Source organism: Vicugna pacos, chromosome 6, assembly GCF_048564905.1.
Source record: "Vicugna pacos chromosome 6, VicPac4, whole genome shotgun sequence".
Lineage (NCBI taxonomy): Eukaryota > Metazoa > Chordata > Mammalia > Artiodactyla > Camelidae > Vicugna > Vicugna pacos.
Genome location: NC_132992.1, coordinates 60,684,449 through 60,705,176, shown reverse-complemented (window position 1 = coordinate 60,705,176; position 20,728 = coordinate 60,684,449). Strand labels below are relative to the sequence as shown.

The window sequence follows — 20,728 nt, the reverse complement described above, 5'->3', positions numbered from 1 at the left end:
TGCGAATGAGCACCGGCTGGAAACAACGCACTACAGCACAAACGTTCCGGCAGCAAGTTTTCCGGTCCTGCAGCTGGGGCTCGGTCTCAGCTTCCGTAGGCCAGCGCGATATCTTGGAGTTAGGAGGGAGGGCTTTTAAAAAGGCAAATTGTACGGAAAGCCTCATCTCTGTGAACCTAGCTATGTTTTTCAAGGTGCTGTGTCACAATTAGGAACATAGATTCCACCTTGTTCTGTCAGGAAACATTCCCATTACTTCAAAGATTTATGCCGGTTGTACACATTGAATAATTCAGACCAGTATTTTCTTTTAAACAGTTTGATAGCCTGTGCTTTATACTTCTCTTTTACTCTTGCACAGTCATGCAATCACAGAAAATAATATGCATTCACAGATATGAAGTTTGGAAAAGTCATCTAGAATGAAAGTCTGCACCAAACCTAAATATTACAGAATCTCACTAAATGTCAAAATAGTTCTACAAATAATATCTGGCATCTGCTCTGAGGAAAGCCGCTTACCTCAAGAAGGTAAAGCACGTTAAACGGTTTCACCTGTCTCTAATATCGCTTCCCCCTCCACCAACAAAGACAGTATTTGTTTCCCCAAATACTGGTCGGGGGTGGGGGTGGGGGGTCACACGGGAATATACGCTTTATTTCAGCAATTCTGCAATCGGAGAGCCTGAATCTCTGGTAATTGTAAGCCACATTCACTGCATTTACCAAGGCTGCAAAGTCTATAAACAGCTCTATTAGATAATAAATTCCTTCCACTATAAGGGACACATCTTACTCATCTTCTTAGCAAGGATTTATCGATACTTGTTGAATAAGTAGAGTAAATGAATAATGAATTAATGATTATCAAATAATAGTGTAATATGAAAAAAATTTCATGCTGAGCACTAACTGTAATCTAACCCAAACTCCATCAGCAGTGGGCATACAAAGTTTTTCAGATTAACCCATACAATGAATACCAGCTGTATACACTCATAGTAATTTTAACTTTTCATAGCACTTTTGCTCTTTGCAATAAAAACATAAAAAACAACATTCCAATGCCCACTTTTTGAAACAGTGAACCCAACAGGCAATCCACAGTGTGGAAATACAGTTGGGATTTCCATGGGTTACAGAGGGAGAACCTGACAAACAGCTGGATACCACCTCTGGGAACCAATAGAACCAGGCGGGCCACAGCAGCACAGGGCTTTAGATGAGTATTTACACATTAGGGATTCACCCACCAAGTCATGTCACCTGCTTGATCATATTATTAACAGAAGCTAAGCAAATGTAAGTTTACTAAACCAGGCAATACCAAATGCTATGCTAACCTGGAGAGTTATTATGCTGCTATTTATTGAAAGAGATCACATCCAAAATCAATTATAAGACTCAAAATGAAGTTCCCTAAGAATAAAGGTAATTTTTAGGATCTTTATATTTTAACAGAACAGGAAACTTCTCTGGTGAAAATGTGAACATTATCAATGAGAACATAAAATGTTCAGTCAATACTGTGTTGAAAAGTCATCTATTAAAGTTGGCGTTATTGTTTATTACCACCAGGACACTTTTAGTTATACCTTTGGATAGAAGACCTCAATCACTTTGTGCAATGAATGGCTTTTCCTTTCTTCCAAACCTTGAGTTTAAGGCACAGAAAGCACTGAAGACTGTGGTAGGAAACATTGCTACCAGCTCCATCCTTTCCCAGGTTGGAAATTACTATCAGAGAAGCATGGTAGCAACAGCTGACTTGGAACTCTATCAGCTAAGCATTACTCATGAAGCTAGAGGCAGCAGAAAGTAGATTTGGCCCCTGGCACCAAGGGAGCTGCATTTGAGTGCTGGCTTCTTCACTTACTAACTCCATGACCTAGGGCTCAGTTTTCCCAACTATAAGATGAAGATAATAGTAGCACAATTAGCACAGTGTAAGAACTCAATAATTGTTAGCCATTATTGAGAGTAGTGTACGTATTACTGCAGTGGTACCTACAAGAGGCATGTAATGTACTGGCAAGAGCCTGTCCTTCTTCTAAATCAGACAGACCTGTTTTTGAGCCAAATTTCTTACCCTCCCTTACCTCAGTTTCTTCTCTCCATATAATACACTTCACATGGTTGTTGTAATGATTAAATTACATGACATGTATATATAAATTCTCTACTACAATGCCTCATATATAATAGAAACTCTGAAAAGTATACCACCTCTACTGGTGGAGTTCATTAACACAGATTGATCAGAAAGCTTTGAGGAGGAAAACACTGACAGCACCAGATTCCTGATTCAAATGGAACCTCCTTAATAAAAACCTTTATAAAAACCACCCAACTATCAAGTTGCCTGCATTTCTAAAGAGAGCTGCATCCTAATGGTGGGCCAATGGAGCCCACTATTCCTCTTCCCAAATCTGCTCATCCTCTAGCATTCCTGTCTTAGTTAAGAGCATATTCTACCTCTCCAGGCCAATGTTTCTCAAATGCAGACCTTTTTTTCCAAACTGAAGGCAATGGAAGTAGGTTGGGCCCTCCTCATCTGTTGTAGACTTTTGTTGTTTTGTCCCTTGACTATGGACAGCATCCTTCCCCCTTCCTATGGAAAAAAGCTCCTCCTCAACAGGCCTCTGTGGTTTTAATGGGCCTGCCAATCACAATGATGGCCCTCTGGCCTAGGGGTTAACATAAGCCCTCACTGGACCGATCAGAGAGCTTCTCTAGAACTCCTCAAATTGACAGTAAGGGAAATGCAGCAGAGCCTCTTTAATGAAGCTAGGAAGTGTGAGCTGGGAACTATTGGGAGTCATGGTTCCAACCTTCTGGGGAAAGCCCCTTTGAATTACTAAAACTAATTTGATGAAGAGAGGCAGAGACAAGTGAAAAGGGACAAAGAATGGGTGATCAAGTCTGACCAGCTGCATTCTGCTCTTCCTATTGTGTGGTATCATGACCCAAAGAAGTGCATCTCTTTGCCTAGGCCAGTTAAAGTGGGGTTCCTGGCTCCAGGGGAAATTAATATCACCACAAAAAGGCCAGAATGCTGCTGCACCTGGGAGATAACTAAAACCTGGCACTCAGTCTCTGCCAGGATCTTCTCCTTCCACTATCACTCAGGTCACTCTCTCTCTCACCAGCTGCTCATCAGCATCCTCCTCAGGCAGGTCTTTTGGTCACTGAGAACTCCCAAACATTAAATCCAAGACTCCTTCTACCCAATCTTAACTCTTCATGCAAGTTTGAAAACCAAGAAAAGGACTCTGTTTCGGTTTGGGGTTAGTGCCCATCCCTGGACCAATTGACTGCGGCCATGATATTATGCACAAACATAGCCACTGTGTCCACCACACCACAGAAAAATGAGCATTTCATTCACAGTCCTTCATAACTTGTCACCAACATACCTTTTAAGCTAATCTCCTACCACACACCTACATAAAACCCAAACTCCAGACCCACTGAATTACTCAATATGTTCAGGAATATATCACACCCTTCATGGCTCCATGTTTTACTCACTTTTTTCCCTCTGTCTCTAATGAACTCTATCCATGTCCTCTCAAAATTTTTGTCCTCAAAGGCCCAGCTGAAAACCCATTCCCCATTGCACTCCTCTCCTCAAAATTGTCCCATTATCCTCACCATTCTCATATCCTGTATTATAGTTACTTATGAATATGTCTACTTCCTCTACCAGATTTTAAGCTCCTCAGGGTCAAGTCCCCAATATATTCATCTTTCTATCCTTTAGTACCTAATGCAATATCGTGTACTTAGGACTCAATGTTTGGCAAATGAATGCTCTTCAGAAATGTTGACTACATATCAACAGCATTAGTCTAAACAACAGCGAAACACCTCCCCTACCTGGGAGACTGCTTTAGAACCTAACTTCCTTACTACTAGCAGTACATAAGCTTTCTGAAATAGAAAGAACTAACCAAGACACAGATATATGGCCTTCCCTCTATCTTCCAGACAAAGTTAGCCTTGAAAAAGGAAATCTCCATTCCTCATGGCAAAAACCATTTAATATATTCAAGCAAAGTGCAACATTTTGTGCTGAACCAGACTTTCTTCATTACACTAAAATGGCGAAAGATTTCCACATACTTTCATCACTACCTTCAGGCAAGAAGGAAAAGATGCATAAACAAGCAGCTTGGTTTTCACTCTCACACAATCCTAACCTCAAAACAAAACAAAACACAGCTTTAGACTGCGTATCAGCACAGCTGACTCAGTGTTCACAGCATGGCAGACACAGGAAGTAGAAGCAAGTATTCATTGATATTACAAATCATTTGGGAAAACCAGTGCTCTGAGATTAACTCCACGCACCCTTGCTGGTGTTCTCTTCCAATGTAGCTGGCCATGTTTGAGTCAAGGGCTTCCAGCACACTTTGAATTGCTGCCAGAATGAGCTCTGAGGCTCAGCCTACAAAAGGAATCCAGAGCTTGGTGTTGGATTTCACTTCTGGTCCTATAGGAATCTCCTCCTGGAGCTGCAGAATACCAGTGTAGCCACAGGCTACAAGATCCAAAAGGCCACTGCTGCCTCTATACAATCTGTTGAACTTGGTAATCTCGTGGCAAATATACAGAAGACATACAGAAATGCAATGTGTGATTTTCCAAGTCAATGTACTATATTTAATTGATAAGACTGAAGAAGACTCCTATGACCTGAACTTGAATAGCCCTATAATATAGCCAAATGAATTTTCACTAGGCACATAAAACTGAAAAGTTTCCTACTTTGCGCTATCAGGAGGAAGATAAGAAACACAACAAAGATTAATTGCATGCCAGGTGCTTTCTGGCACATCTTATCTCATTTAATCCTCAAAACAATCCTGTCCACTTTTTGCAGTCAAGTAGCTAATAAATGGCAGAGCTAGGATAAACCTACACCTAGCTATCTGATCCGCAAATCCACATCCTTTCCACTAAACCACACTACCTCCTGTCTACCTTGCTCCGGTAAATATGCTTTAAAAATTCAAAGAACTAAATGGAATGAGGTGTCCTGGATTGGATCATGCACCAGAAGACAGACATTAGTGGAAGAACTGGTGAATCCAAATAAAACCTAGAGTTTAGTTAACAGTATTGCACCAGTGTTGATTTGTTTGGACAATGTGTCATTATAATGTAAGATGTTAACTTTAGGGGAAACTAGGTAAAGAGTAAGTGGGAACTCTCTGTACTCTTTTCATGACTTTACTGTAAGTCAAAATTGTTCTAAAATAAAAAGCATGTTTTGTTAAATTCAAGATAGTTATGAATCTCAGATGTTGTCCAGAACCGACACCTAACTGGGTATTTTCAACGCGGTGGAAAAATGTGGTCTTTTCTATAATTACAAATTTTGTATCTACCAGAGATGTCAGTGCTGGCTTCATTAGGGGAATACAAAAGCAAGTTTAGTCCAAAATCAAATGACATCCTGGTTGTTGGCCAGCAATAAAATGCAGCCTGTCCACAAAAAAGAAAACCTCACCAAGCTGATCATGACAGCAGGTGACCTAAACAGCTGTTTTATAATATGCTGAAGTAAGCAGTCATGGCTAATTGGGAAGCAGAAACAATACAAGGCCACCCTGAAGTAAAGGTTAGGATGATGTCATTAAACTGTTGGATTTTGAAGAAGCATACTAGTAGGCAGACCCAACTGACCCAGAGTAATCAGAGAAGCAGGGATGGGTTTATCCTTTTTTGAGTTAAGACCTCATGCAAACCATGAAGGAAAGAGATGCTGCAAAAAGCAACAGGCTCCACCACAAGGCACTTCACCTCAGACCAGAGGGCATTCTCCCATCTGTCTATGCTGTGGAAACACTGCTGATCCCACACTGATTTCCTCCAAGACACCTGCACACAGAGATGGTTTCTACCAGGAATATCATGTCCAAAGAACTATTCATACATAAAAATGTTCATATACAAGACTTAAATTTCCATCCTGTTACAATCTAAAACTTAGATCTCTTCCACCCTGCTAACCCAGGATAGACATACGGTTAAACATCTTATGTGCTTGGTTGCATCATGTTCAACTCAGTTGGGTTGCCAGCCTTCCAAGTACCTTAAGGTTAAACACATTTTGTGAAGGCTTCTCTTTTTTTGTCTTCTCAGTGGGCTATTTATACCGTTTTTAAGTACTTTTCTCCCTTTGGAATTTTAATTTACTATACATGCTTCCCCCTTTGGGCATTCCCGACTGCCATTTTACTCTTGACCGTTTTGAATACAAAATCCTTAATAAAGACAGCAGAATGGTGGGGGTTGTGAGCCGGTAAAGGGGAGTAGAGAAATACCAGGGAAGCGGCTGAATTGTCCTCTGAAATTTTGTCATCTAGATGCTGAGGGTGGTCTCTTTGTTAAGAGTTTAGGACCGGACCTTGAGGCCACACAATTAATATTCCCTCTGGAATCACAGGGACTCTCCTTGGAAGAGTCTGTTGTCCAGTTTTCAGGCCACTTTAGGCACGTTCCTGCCCAGGCGCAGGGCCTGAAAAGAATGTTGGTGTTTCCCTTCAGGTATAGGTGCCTGGGGGTCAGGGGGAGAGGGAAAGGCAAGGGGTGGAGTGGGAGGCGGGTGATCGACAGGGATAGAAACCGTGTCTCCTCCTCCCTCTGAATGTGAAATAGCCAATGAGGTGGCGCGGCCGGGCCGGCCGGGCCGCCAGTGCCATATAGTATGCAGCAACCCGAGGAGTCACGTTGGGGGAACGGCAGAAAGCAGCTATCCTTTTACACTACTTTGCTCTAGCAGCTATCTTAATGGTGACTGCGTGGCCGGGGGGAAACCTGATCGGCCAGATCCAGCCGAAACCCGGAGGGAGGGAGTGGGCTTTCCGGAGGGGGGGAGGGGGGAGGGAGGCGAAGAAGGAGGAGTAAGAGAGGGGGAAAGAAAGAGGAAAAGAGTGCGAGGGAGTGAGGGAGGGAGGAAAATAAACAACAAAAAAATGTCCTCTTCCTCCCCCACCGGGCAGATTGCAAGTGCGGCGGACATCAAGCAGGAGAATGGGATGGAAAGCGCCTCGGAAGGGCAGGAGGCGCCCCAAGAAGTGGCGGGGGGCGCGGCGGCGGGGCTGAGCCCCCCGGCTCCAGCCCCTTTCCCCCTGGAGTCGGGGGACGCCGCGGCTGCCGCTGCCAGGGTGAGCGGAGAGGAAGGGGCAGTGGCGGCAGCAGCGGCGGCCGGAGCGGCGGCGGATCAGGTACAACTCCACTCGGAACTTCTGGGCAGGCACCACCACGCCGCGGCCGCCGCCGCCGCCGCGCAGACCCCACTGGCCTTCTCGCCCGACCATGTCGCCTGCGTGTGCGAGGCGCTGCAGCAGGGGGGCAACCTGGACCGCCTGGCCCGGTTCCTGTGGTCCCTGCCCCAGAGCGACCTGCTACGTGGCAACGAGAGCCTGCTGAAGGCGCGGGCGCTGGTGGCTTTCCACCAGGGCATCTACCCTGAGCTCTACAGCATCCTCGAGAGCCACAGCTTCGAATCGGCCAACCACCCGCTGCTGCAGCAGCTCTGGTACAAGGCGCGCTACACCGAGGCCGAGCGAGCCCGCGGCCGGCCGCTGGGCGCCGTGGACAAGTACCGGCTGCGCAGGAAATTCCCCCTGCCCCGCACCATCTGGGACGGCGAGGAGACGGTGTATTGTTTCAAGGAGAAGTCGCGCAACGCGCTCAAGGAGCTCTATAAGCAGAATCGCTACCCTTCGCCCGCCGAGAAGCGGCACCTGGCCAAGATCACCGGCCTCTCCCTCACCCAGGTCAGCAACTGGTTCAAGAACCGCCGGCAGCGCGATCGGAACCCCTCTGAGACCCAGTCCAAAAGGTGAGCGCCAACTTTCCTTCTCCTCCCCCTTCCACTCCCCCACCCCCTTCCCAGCTTTCTTTTCCTCCAAGTGCTCGCAAACATGGCGCTTACCTTCCCCACCAGCCTGGTCCGGCTGCCCACCTCTCCCCACCCCCCACCTCTCTCTCCGCCGCTGGAGTGGGGGCGGCGGTGGAGAGGGGCGGGGGAACCTCACTCCTTACCCTCCCCCACCTCCCCCCAGAAGTTTCTGGTCGCCCGCCTAGGTCTCAGTCCCCGCCTCCACCTCGGCTGGTCACTGCCGCCCGGTTTCCCACCCCCATCCCGCTGGCTTTGAAGTTGCCACTCTCTCCCCGCTTCTGGCTGGGCTAAGAAGTGTGTGTAGGCGCCGGAAAGGCAGTTCTCGCTGCCGCCCGAGGCCCACGGAGGTTGCCAGCGCCGGCCGGGGTCTGCACCTCCACGGGGTCACACCAGCCCAGCACGCGCACACGCTCCCAGACCCCCAGGGTTCGGCTACCCCAGGCCTGTGCTGGAGGTGGCCGTGGCCGCTCGGGAGGGAGGAAAAAGTTGATGGGGGCTGGCGGCACAGAAGGGGGTCTGGGGACGTCGAGGTTTTTTATATGACAGAGTTAATCATTCACCCTGCCCGCTGTGGTTCCCTTCGCGGCCGCGGCAACTGTGGGGTGTTGGTGCAGCTCGGCTGTGCCGTGTTTTGAAACCTGATTCTGAACTCCTTCGGATCAGATTTCAGCGTCGTCGGAGTGGTGGGGCTACAGGGCTGCTTCTTCGGCCCCCAACACTGCGTGGCTCCCTCCTGGCATTGTGGCTGGGGGGTGGGGGCAGGCTGGCACAAGGTGGACGGCAGGAAAGGAAAGGGGGCGCTTTCCACTCCGCACCTCCTTGAGCGCCCACCCTGGTGATTTTGAACTTTTGACTACCAGGTATTTTTTCCCAACTGGTAGAAAATACCGAGTTTTGTGCGTCCTCCTGAATCAGACACCTGGTCTGTCTGTCTCTGTGTGTATTGTTGGGAGAAATAAAGTAAGGAGAAAATCGCCTAAAGGGATGGTGTCTCCAGCCCCGCGGGGGTTAGAGAGAAAGAATCCAAAAGCAGCTTGAAGGTTCTGCTCGGGGAAGGAATCCGGGAGCCGGGGAGCCCAGCCCGGCTAGGAGAAGGTGATCATCCGGCGCATTCCAGCGCCCGCCGCCGGCCGCTCCTGCCCTGCGCTCCTGCGGGGGCCCGACCTACGGCTCCGGCGTTTCTCGCCCGAGGCAGGGAGGGAGGCTCTGTGCTAGAGCCCGGCCTCGCGGTAACCAAAACAAAACGCGCATTGCGACCTGCGTGCACCCCTCCGCAGATTGCGGGGAGACCCAGAGGAGGCACGTTGGTAACGCCACACCACCTGCCCGGCGCCTGCTTTAGGCAGCGGATCCTGTAGCCGAAGGAATCCGCCGGGCAGGGGGCGGGGGGGTGAGGAGCGGGCGCGGCGCGCAGGCCAGCAGCCGGGCTGCCTCGGCTCCCCCGCCGGGCGCGTTCCCCCAGTCTCCCCCGCCACACTCTGCGGGCTTTGTGCACCCCTCCCCACATCTCCACATCCCCGCCCCCGGCCCAGTTGCCTGGTTGAGGCCCCTCTCCGGATCTGCCTCCCACCCGCACCCCCGGTGAGTCACCCTCGCAGACGGCGACGGCGGCTCAGCCTCAGCTCGTAAATCAAAGCGCTTTCTGCGCTCCTGGCCCCGCAGCCCAAAGCCCGAGTAATCCCCTCCCCTCGGCAAGAAAGCGAACTGACCGTAGGGCACTGCTGGGATGTCGGATCCTCTGCTGGGCCAAGTCCTACCGCGCTCCAAACTGCCTCTGTCCGACCCCCCTTTCCTCTCCCTCCCAGTCCGGCCCAAATGGGAAACCCCTATTTGGGAAACTACCCCTCCCCGGATGTGTTGTTTTCCCCAAATTGGGGAGCTGAGGAACACAGTCTTGTCCAGAACAGAACAAGGACTGAGGATGCCAGGGAAAGGAGGTCTGATAGGTACAAGGCCTCTGAGTGACCCACACCGTTTCCCCCCCCCACCTCACCTCGGCACTGGATGGTGTATGTTAAATAGACCCCTATGGCTTCCTTTGGATTCAAAGGCGGCTGCACATTAACGGTTCTTGGGTTGAAAGTGCTTTTCCTACAAGGACAGCCACTTTGTTGAATGAGACAGTTGTCAGTCTGGTGGAGTAGAAGTTTGGGAGCAGGTGAGAGAATGATCTCTTGTTCACTAACTGGCGAACAAAACAGTACTTCCCACCTCCTGCTCCTTTGGCAGTTTCATTTACCTCCAAAATCACACTAAGCTGAATTGGTTCGAGGGGAAGGGAAAGACTTCCCAAAGAGAAAAGACTTACAGCCTCTTTTAATGAGTTTTTTCTATGCTATAGGTAGCAGCATATTTAACAGTCAGGAATAACTTCAGTGATATAAGAATGTATTTCCAATTTTCCTGTAAATCCTATTAGCTGAGTTTACATCTTTCAGATCTCTGGATTTTTCCTCAATTTATTATTAATAAAAATGATTGGGCTATGAGAGGTCATTTTCCCAGATTGTCTGGTCAGAATCTACTGAAAAGCATCATAGCTAAAATAAGACTAAAGGATTTCCTGCTGCACTTTACTTAAATACTGCCTTTAACGGGGTTAGAAGCTGGTTTTCCAAACAAATGACACAATGTAGAATTTTGTGCCCCTGACTTTCTGAATGTCTTGATTTCCCCCTCTATACAGTGAGTCAGATGGCAATCCTAGCACTGAAGATGAATCCAGCAAGGGTCATGAAGATTTGTCTCCTCATCCACTCTCCGGTTCATCTGATGGTGTCACCAACCTCAGCCTTTCCAGTCACATGGAGCCAGTATATATGCAACAAATTGGAAATGCTAAAATATCATTAAGCTCTTCTGGAGTTTTGTTGAACGGAAGTTTGGTACCTGCAAGTACTTCACCTGTCTTCCTTAATGGTAATTCTTTCATTCAGGGACCCAATGGAGTTATCCTTAATGGATTAAGTGTGGGAAATACACAGACAGTGTCACTGAGCCCACCAAAAATGGCATCAAACATTGTGAACAATGGTATATCCATGACTGACATACTGGGGTCTACCTCCCAGGATGTGAAGGAATTCAAAGTTCTCCAGAGTTCTTCAGCTAATTCAGCAGCCACCACCTCCTACAGCCCCAGTGCTCCAGTGTCCTTCCCAGGGCTGATACCCAGCACTGAGGTGAAAAGAGAAGGTATTCAAACAGTGGCTTCCCAGGATGGAGGCTCTGTAGTGACTTTTACCACACCAGTACAAATTAACCAGTATGGCATCGTCCAGATCCCCAGTTCCGGAGCAAACAGCCAATTCCTTAATGGGAGCATTGGATTCTCTCCACTGCAACTGCCTCCTGTTTCAGTGGCAGCTTCACAAGGTAAAAGTCTTGTTTGGTACCATAATGCACCAGTAAATGTTTTAGCCAGATGCTGTAAATGACACACTTGGTGAGAGCTATAGATTGCTGTTACTGTTCAGGTACCTTACTGGCTGCCACAGCTGCAGAATAGCCTTGATTTGTTTCTCCTTCTTCACAACATCCATGTAATATCCAGCTTGCTTTGTTCCCTGGCATCATGGGGGTGGGATTTTATTTTCCCAACAACTGAATGGAAAAATACAGTTCACAGTGAGTCCTGCCAGTTCTACAATTATAGAAATATGCTAAGTCAATCAGTGCTTACAAAATAACCCATCGCTTGACCTTTTAAGATTAAAAATTAATAATATTGCTAAGAACACAAAATGAGTCAAGCAGTTGGTAAGAATGTGTACACTTCACGTAAGCATTATTTATTTGACCAAAAGATGTTTTAGAAGAGCAATCTAGAAAGACTGGATCATTTGTGTTTGATTCATGTTCCTCCTATAAGACTAACAGACCTAAAGGAAAACCAGAGGAATGTGTGATTGGGTGTCTATCGCTCTGCATGTATACTTGCCCCCTAAATATGTGCGTTCACTTCTGGAGGCAACTGTAAGCCTTATTTTATACGTTTGTGGCTTTACTAAGGCACCTGCTAGAGAAAGCACTGATCTGAAATGCAGGAAACTTGAGGCTGATATGCCAGTTCTTCCATGACTTCAAGCAAATCTGGATGGCTCTGTGTCATTGTTTCTCCATAGAAACAGGAATGGTTAGAACAGCAGTGGAGGTTGCAGGGCCCCTTGAATTCAGGAGTGGGAGATGTTGGTGCATGTTTGCCTTCCTGGAAGCAAATCTGAAAGTCCAGATTTTTACCAAAGCAAAATAAATAATTATTTGCCTTAAAGATCATCTTCCTATAAAATAGTTTTATCCCCCCAACCAAAATCAATCTATGCACAACTCTGGTTTCCACAGCTATGATCTACTTCAGTTTATTTGAGGCATTAATAGAAAAATTGTTGTGGAGTAAATTCCACTCTGTACATTTGTTTCTCTTTGGGTAAAATGGTAGTATAGTATAACACAACAGCCCTGCAGCATGCTATTTATTTCTTCATTGTTCCAGGCTATGGAAAGGATTAAGCTAAGTCACTATCCAACATAGGACAGAAATAGGAAAACCACAGGGAAAGCCAAAGTGCTTAGTTTTATAATATTTTAATGTAGATCTAACCCTTTTTCTCTCTTTAGGAAATTTCCAAATAGGTAACATTTTAAAGACAACAAAATTTGAACAAAAAGCATAGTATGTACATTGGGGAGGAGAAAAGGAGGGATATTTCTCACACATAATCTAAAAAAGTGCTGCCATAGAAAATTATTACAGACTAATGGCTAATTCTCAAAATGGGACATTTAATATGAGTAAGAGCAGCATTTTCAGTTAAAATAGCTAAGATCAAATGACAGAGCCGTCAATCCTTAGACTGTCTGGGTGAGTTGAAGACATAAGTTTAACCAGATGGATCCAGAAAGCAACATTCCCTTGTAGTAATTGTGTATTACAGTTCTCAATAAAGCTTTTGGGGATTCAGCCTGTCTTAAAGCAGATACTGAGCCTTTCTTAAAAAATGACTGGACAGGGTAGATTATCTTTCTGTAGTTGAAATTTATATAGAAAAGCAGAATGCCTACATCTTTAAAGGATTTTAAAAATAAGGGCTTTTTTTTAAAGCATCCTTATAAAGTTATACTTAGTACCTATGTCATTTTTCACTTGGGTTTTCACTTGAAATTACTGTTCAATTCTGAAGTCGGTTGCAGGTTCAATTTATAATTCAGTTGCAGCTATACTTAAATATCAACTTTTAGATCACGTCTGCTTTCCTCCTGCATTTATGTATGTTATAATATCCGCCCATTCAGAAATTTTATTTATATTCAATAGCAGTTTGGGAAAATGTAACATCTCTTATGTTATATATGGCCCTATCGAAAAATAATGAATCATTTTGTTCACATATCGGCTGGCAAACAATTTCACAGACACATACACACAACAAAGTAAACACCTATTTCAGATGTCTTTTGCTGCAGTTTAGTAACCAACAAGAATTTTAAAACCTTTTTCATTTATTTGGCCTGGAACAAAGATTTATGTTAGGGAAGAGCTCAAACATATGTAGAAATGTTTTTAAGTGCAAATAAAATGTTTTCATTTTTTGTTTGTTTAAATACACTCCTTTGCTTTTAGGGTGCTTAAAAATGTTCAGAAGACATATAAACAGCCCTGTGACATTTATTTATCAATATAGCTGGCAATATAACACAATTCTAATAATTCAAAAAGAGAAATGTTTTAGGTGAATTACCTTTAACATTGGGCTTTCTCCAAATAATATTTACTTTAACATTGGGTTGTTTTCTCAAAATAATGAGTTTACTGAACATCTAATTCACAATCAGGGTAAATAACCCATTTGAATTATCCTGTCACAAACCCCCTCCGTGTCTACCTTTCTTTTAATGGCAAGATAATTGCCGTTATTTCACAGTGCCTATGTAAAGACTCAGAAGAAAAAGTGTTTTATTTGATGATGAGAGTTAGGGGGAGGGTCTAATTCATCTACATTGTCTAAGTTAGCTAATTTGAACATCTCAGCTTCCTACTTACCTTTCTTTTTCTACTTCTGGTCTCTGTAGAACATTATAGTGAGAGCCTCAAAAGATACAAACCTTTTAGAGAAGCATTAGCTCTATTTCTTTAGTTAATCTGTATTTTAAAAAGCACATTTCATTATTATTCATTCTTTCTGTCACTACAACACTGAAAATTCAGAATTAGCATAAAAGGGAAAAAAAACATATTGCGTATTTTGTTGACTCGACATTACTTTATGGTTAGTTTGGTGAAAGTTTGCAGCTTGCCTGTGCAGGTTTATATGGTTAACTTTAAGCCCCAGGGTAACTCATTTTAGGTGGTATCTTCTACATCTCTGTTTATGTTTTGTGTCAGTTACTGAGCTTGTCCTGGATAAAGGCGTTTTATTTTGCATTTGTGTTTTCTAGTTCTAACTAGCAGAGCTAGCAACAACTATCAGCTAATTGAGAGATATCAAGTCTTGGTAATAATGAACCAGAAACTTGGCTGAAATTAGAACTTGGAAAAGATATTTTTCTCACACTTGATTTCTAAATCAGTAGTTCTCGCTCCTACTTTGCCACCAGAATTACTCGGGGAGTTAAAAATACACCTGTTCTGAGAGTTACTGAGTCAGATTCTCAGGAGCAAATCCTGGGAATCTGTAGTTTTAAGTGGTCAAGGTGAATCATGTGTGTAAAAAAAGTAACTTTTTCTTTCCTTTTCAGTTCCATCAGTGATAATCTGTACTTTATTTTTTTAGGTAATATTTCAGTAAATTCAAGCACTTCAGATGGGAGCACATTTACAAGTGAATCCACCACAGTCCAGCAAGGAAAGGTTTTCTTGAGCTCTCTTGCTCCCAGTGCAGTGGTATACACTGTTCCTAATTCAGGCCAGACTATAGGATCTGTTAAACAGGAGGGCTTGGAGAGGAGCCTGGTATTTTCTCAGTTGATGCCTGTCAATCAGAATGCACAAGTAAATGCAAACCTGTCTTCTGAAACTATCTCGGGGAGTGGCCTACACCCACTGTCCTCCTCATTAGTTAATGTATCCCCAACTCAGAATTTTTCCCTGACTCCCCCTACTCTACTAAATCCCACTGAGCTAAACTCTGACATTGCTGGTAGCCAGCCAATGTCTGCACCTGTGGCAAGCAAATCTACTGTGACATCTGTCAGCAACACTAACTATGCAACTCTTCAGAACTGCTCCCTTATTACTGGTCAAGATCTATTATCAGTCCCCATGACCCAGGCTGCCCTTGGGGAAATAGTTCCCACAGCCGAAGACCAGGTGGGTCACCCATCCCCCACAGTACACCAGGATTTTGTCAGAGAACATCATTTGGTTATGCAATCAGTAGCTAACATAAAAGAGAATTTCTTAACAAATTCTGAAAACAAAGCAACAAGCAACTTAATGATGCTGGACTCCAAATCCAAGTATGTCCTAGAGGGCATGGTTGAGACTGTCTGTGAAGACCTGGAAACAGACAAAAAAGAGCTTGCCAAGCTCCAGACTGTCCAACTGGATGAAGATATGCAAGATTTGTAAACTTAATTTTGTGTTTCCACTCCCCCCCCCCCCCCCGCACTGGCATCAGCAGGCAAATCTTTCCATGAAGCCCTGAGGACATAAAGCATTTTCCCATTTAAAGGGAAACACTAGTTTTACAAGTAAATGCATTCAAGAGACTTTGGATTGATCTGCATGAAGATCACAGTTAAATATGCAGGAGTAGAACTGCATTACTGCAACCTTTTTCTTCACATATGTTCTCTTTTAAATAGATGGAGACAGAGGAACAAAATGACATAGATCAAGAAATCAAAGTGTATCATTTGGTTGACTTAATATAATTCTAAGGTCAGATGTAACTTGATAAATAGTTTTTTTTTAATTAAAAGTGTATACACTTAAGGTAGAAAATTAAATATTGCTACAGAGCATTAGAAACAATGCAGTTCTTTTTGTTTACTTTTACTCCATGGGCATTGGTAAGGTTAAGAAACATAAATGGTACTCCCCACTATCCTAAGGGTATATTTTTGAATATATGCTTTTCTGTTTTTCAGCATTTTTGTGAAAGTCTTGGTTTGTCTCTATACATTTCCAAATGTGATTGCTAATAGTTCAGTGTGGCTGAGAAAGTTTGCAACTCCACTAAAAACTCTGAAATAAACTTCAGTGTGAGTGTAAATATATTAGTCCTATAAGCAAGGATTTGAGTAATTACAATGAATTTTATTTATGCTGTATATGTTTCTCTTATACTTCAGACACTATGAACTGAAAAGAAAAATGTTTTCGTACTGTTTAATTTATTTTTATTGTTTGAACAGGAAGTGAACAGTTATTTCCAACAAAGTTTTACTTTTTGTAGGATTTTAAAAGTAATGATTTTTATCAGGAGTCTATTAAGGTCAATATTAATAACACTGAAACAGGAAATCTAACTCCCAATATTGGAATTTTGGTACTCCCCCCCCACGTCCTTTTTCTTTATTTAGCAACTCTCTGATTCATTTAAATATATTTTCTATAGAATTCTATGTGCCTTACCTTGTGGCCTTTTTATTATTCTTACTAAGGTACAGAAGTGTCAACAGAAGCACTGATGACTCTTTCCTACTATCCAACAGGGTTAATTTCACCACAGAATTGCTTTAAATCTGAAGAACTTAAGTTTCACTTATATTATTGTAGATAATGTTTGTGAGGCAAACGGCTGAACAACTAATTATTATTGATACTTTTCATTACAATGAAAGTAACAGTTACAGACTACCGGGTAAAACCAATTCTGCAGGCCATGAAAACAACCATTTTAAAGAAAGAAAACGTAAATTCTATTAAGTAGAACATTCTGTCCTGTTGAAACTTAGTTCCAAATATTTTGAAACAGGTGTTACATTATGACATATGACTGTTGTTTGCACTATGTTATCATGTCTTCTTTAAAAGTAAATCTTTTGGGGTTTCTGTAAGAAGCTTGTTTGATAATGTTGTGAGCTGTGGTTACAGTTTTTATCGGGACTCTGAACACAAGGTGTAACAATGCAAATACATTTATGTAGTGAGTAAAGTCTATGGTCTCTGAAAAGCAAGAAAAGTGAGAAAATAATCCCTTCAGAGATGACCGAAAGTTGTTGAACAGGAAGATGTCACCACATCTTGCTTTCCTTAAGATCGGAACAAAGGGTCCACTCTAGATCTCTGCATGCCTATCAGCTGAGCATGTTGAATAAGGGCCATAGAGGATTTAACTTTTCTTGTTATTGCAAATGGAACTTGCAGGCATAAATGAAGAACCCTATGAAGAACTCCTCCCCCTTCATTTTGATAAAGAACTTTGATCCCATTTTTTATGAAATTGGTGAATGTTCCTAAACTGCTGAAAGTACATGTGTTTTATTTTGTTTTGTTTTGTTTTACGTCAGGTGTTTCAGAATTCTCTTCCACTCCACTGCTACTTATACAGCTTGTTTCTTTGGGTGTGTGCTGATCATGTTACTGAGATTAATTACATGGTTCTATAGTGTAGTTTACATGAAAATGATGTTTTCCACTTGATTGCTGTGGATATCAAGAGTTTGTTAATTATTTTAAAATACTCATCCAATAAGAAAGATGGGAAGGTTTAAAAGGTTATATATGTTATATATATATAACTGGAAAAGTTTTATGTCTTCCAAAAATATAATAAGCCTCTCTTTTATTCACAGTTCTTCCTCTTTTCTTCCTTGAGAAAAAGAAAAGATAGCACAAAACTAAAGGCTTACCTAAGAAACCTATTCATATTCCAACATGATGTAATTATACCCCTACAATTACTCCAGGTAGCAACACAATATACCAGGTAAGACTCAATGCACACTATAAAGAACTTATTGTTCTTTTCTATTCTTTCAGTAAAATAAGGGCCAGTTGGTATGTAGCCCGTATATATGTGAATGAAATAAGATAAACCCCGTGATCTCCTTGCACAGAATTGCAAATGGTTTTCTGGTTTTGGTTTTGGTTTTGGTTTTGGGTTTTTTGCAACACCAAGGGCCAAACTCAGAACCCTTGGAGTTCATGTGGCAGAATTTCTCTCTGACATAAACCAATGCTTGAAGATGCTGCAAATGACACCTCTAAGGATCCCCAAAGAGGAATCAGAATAGGGGTGAATAACTCTCCCTGCAAACCCCAACCCCTGTTGCTGGCTGTGGGATTTTTGGTAGGAGCCTATCTATGCACTCTTATCAGCCAGAATGTGGCATTTAGCTCTTAGTTACATCCAGTAGAGGACAGTCTGTCACTTAAAGAGAAGGTGCATTTGTTCCTCAATCAAGCAAGAGCACCTGTCTTATACTGCTTTATAGCTCACTTATATCCATAGTAACAAAAAGACTGAGTTGTACACATGATTCAGTGCCTTTCTTCTGTTATGAAAGGCAGGTAGATGTTATAGCCATAGATAAAATTCGTAGTTGAATTGCACACTGACCTTAAAATCTCCCTGTATATGCCCCTGTGTCTTGCATGTTAAAAGCTGGATTATTGGGCAGGTGTTGCAGGCTGCCCTACTACATGTTAGACAAGTGTGCATTAGTACATAACCAGAAGTTCTTCATTCTTTAAGATGTTTTTGACAGATCATCTCATCATAAAAATATAAATAATTCAGGAAAACTGTGGGGAAAAGAATTACATTTTGTAAAAGTTGTTTCAAAGTCTTCCTAGAACTTAGATGATAGAACTTAACAGTTATTTTGTATCTAATTGATACACTTCATGTTAATTTAATATTATCACCATGAATTTTATCAATCAAAATTAAATAGCATGTGACTATTTTGGCTTTCAGGGTCCTCAAAATTTTTGTATTCTTTTGTTGCATGTACTGTATGTTTAGAGGCAACCAATTATATACTCAATATGGTTTTACTGTGCCTTACACAAAGAGAAAATCTATACAGAATGTATATCATGGGGTGGGGTAACAGAGTCTTTACTGCACTGTTAGGTGATGGCACACAGAGCATGTCCAAGAACATTTCTGTGCTTAATTACCCAACCAAAGAGATCTAAAGTATGTATGTTGTACTGTAATAGGGGTTTATGCCTGGACAATTGTTTTATTTGTTTTCTGAAATGATGTGAACTTATTTTTCTAAACACTATGCTAAATAAACTTTATATTTATACGTACTTTATGTTGAAAAAGTTATTTATCCCTGGAAAAGCAGAAATGATTAAGGGAAAGAAAAACAAAAATCTACAAACACTTTATCGACTAACAAATACAAGAACAAGAGGTGTCATTTTAGAAAAACAATCTCTGTTGATCTTTATACAAAATTACACAATTCACTTAACTGTACTGCATACACTCAGAGCTAAATGATTAGATTTCATCCGCCTTAAAGGGAAGAAATGTGTCTTACTCATTTAGGTGTCCCAAAATCTGAATCTGATATTCTGTAACGTTTAATGGAATTAAATTGAGAGGTCCAAGGATCTTTCCAATCCCAACCTTATTGAAAGAGCTCAGTGTAACCCATTTTCAAAACACTTCCATTAGCCTGCTTACACCACAGTTGGGTCCACCAGTGGTTTGGCTTAAAGCTGTGGACAGAACTGCATTACTGAGTGTGTAGAAGACTCAGTCTTGGTACAGGTTGGTCCTCATTTTAAAATTACATGACATTTGATTTTGTATGACTCCCACACTGAAATGTAGAAGAGACTAGATAATAAAGCAGATTGGGACCAACTTTTAAATTCTAGGGCAAAACTAGTTAAAGCCATCAAATTAATTTCAGGTATTATGACTAGATTTTTTAATTTTCTTGTCATTCAGTTCATGTATTTAGGAATTTTCTATGTAGGTAACCAATTAAAGTGAATAGTGTCTCAGTGAGTGGGTACAGTGTAGGGGCAGAATATTATAGAGTGATTACGTTTTATAATATCTTAACCAAACAAACATTTTAAAACATTTGACAGGGTCAATGATCTACTTCATTTTTGTAGCTCCTTGGAAACTAGCAAATTAAAACCCCTCAATGGGAATCCAAGACCTTCAACTATATGATCCTATCCCACTTTCCCAGCTTCTCTTAAAAATAATAATTGTAGAAGATAACATTTGTACATCACCACTTCCAATACAGTAGATGGTAAACAAAATGCATTTAGACAATAGTCAATGCTCTAAAGTCAAAAACAGGGTAAAGGGATTGAGAATGGGGAATGGGGGAGCAGGGACATACATTAGATTGGACAAGGAAGGTCTCTGAGGAAGTAACATTTCAGCAGAGATTTGAATGGTGATGAGGGAGCCAACCTGCAAGACCTAGAAAAGAGCATTCCAGACATAGGGAACAGCAAGTTCCTGGAGGAGGAGCCCAGTGGCCAGATCACAATGTTATTCACTCTAGGGGTCATGTGATAGGAGATCCAGTCAGAGAAATAGGCAGGGACCAGATCACAGGTAAAGCCTTATTGGTCTGTGCCAAATAGTTTGGATTTGATTCTGAGAAGCAAAGAATGATATAATATGACTACACTTTAAAATATCACTGGCCTATTTTTTGGAGAATGTTGTGGGAAGCAAGAGTGAGGACAGGAATTAGGAAACTGTTATTTTGTCCTAAGCTGTTGGACAGGACATACGTCAGGAACTCTTGAAGCATGTATGGCAGTTTGTCCACAAACGTTTCCAGAATTTTGTGCTCTCTAAACCTTCTGTCTATTCTGCCTTCTGCTTTTCACCAAAGCTGCCAACTTCCTGCTATGATTGTCCCAGCCTG

General features: G+C 42.6%; 1 protein-coding gene across 2 annotated transcripts; it reads left to right on the top strand.

The window, feature by feature from the left end:
* The first annotated feature begins 6,725 nt into the window (after window positions 1–6,725).
* On the top strand, window positions 6,726–19,124 carry LOC102534565 (homeobox protein SIX4). Of its 2 annotated transcripts, XM_072963971.1 has the most exons (4): window positions 6,726–6,801; window positions 7,011–7,855; window positions 10,602–11,290; window positions 14,686–15,482. In XM_072963971.1, the coding sequence occupies exons 1-4, from the start codon at window positions 6,799–6,801 to the stop codon at window positions 15,480–15,482; spliced, it is 2,334 nt and encodes a 777-aa protein (XP_072820072.1). In that variant the 5' UTR covers window positions 6,726–6,798. The 2 variants fall into 2 exon arrangements, with proteins under 2 accessions (XP_072820072.1, XP_072820071.1); XM_072963970.1 differs by lacking the exon at window positions 6,726–6,801 and having other exon boundaries at window positions 6,916–7,855; window positions 14,686–19,124.
* Window positions 19,125–20,728: the final 1,604 nt, after the last annotated feature.

What these genes read in the sequence shown, in the direction of transcription:
- LOC102534565 (XM_072963970.1), top strand. Translation starts at nt 6,984, where the DNA reads ATGTCCTCTTCCTCCCCCACCGGGCAGATTGCAAGTGCGGCGGACATC. An exon ending in TCTGAGACCCAGTCCAAAAG is followed by an intron (nt 7,856 to 10,601) that starts GTGAGCGCCAAC and finishes CCCTCTATACAG; the next exon opens with TGAGTCAGATGGCAATCCTA. An exon ending in TTCAGTGGCAGCTTCACAAG is followed by an intron (nt 11,291 to 14,685) that starts GTAAAAGTCTTG and finishes TTATTTTTTTAG; the next exon opens with GTAATATTTCAGTAAATTCA.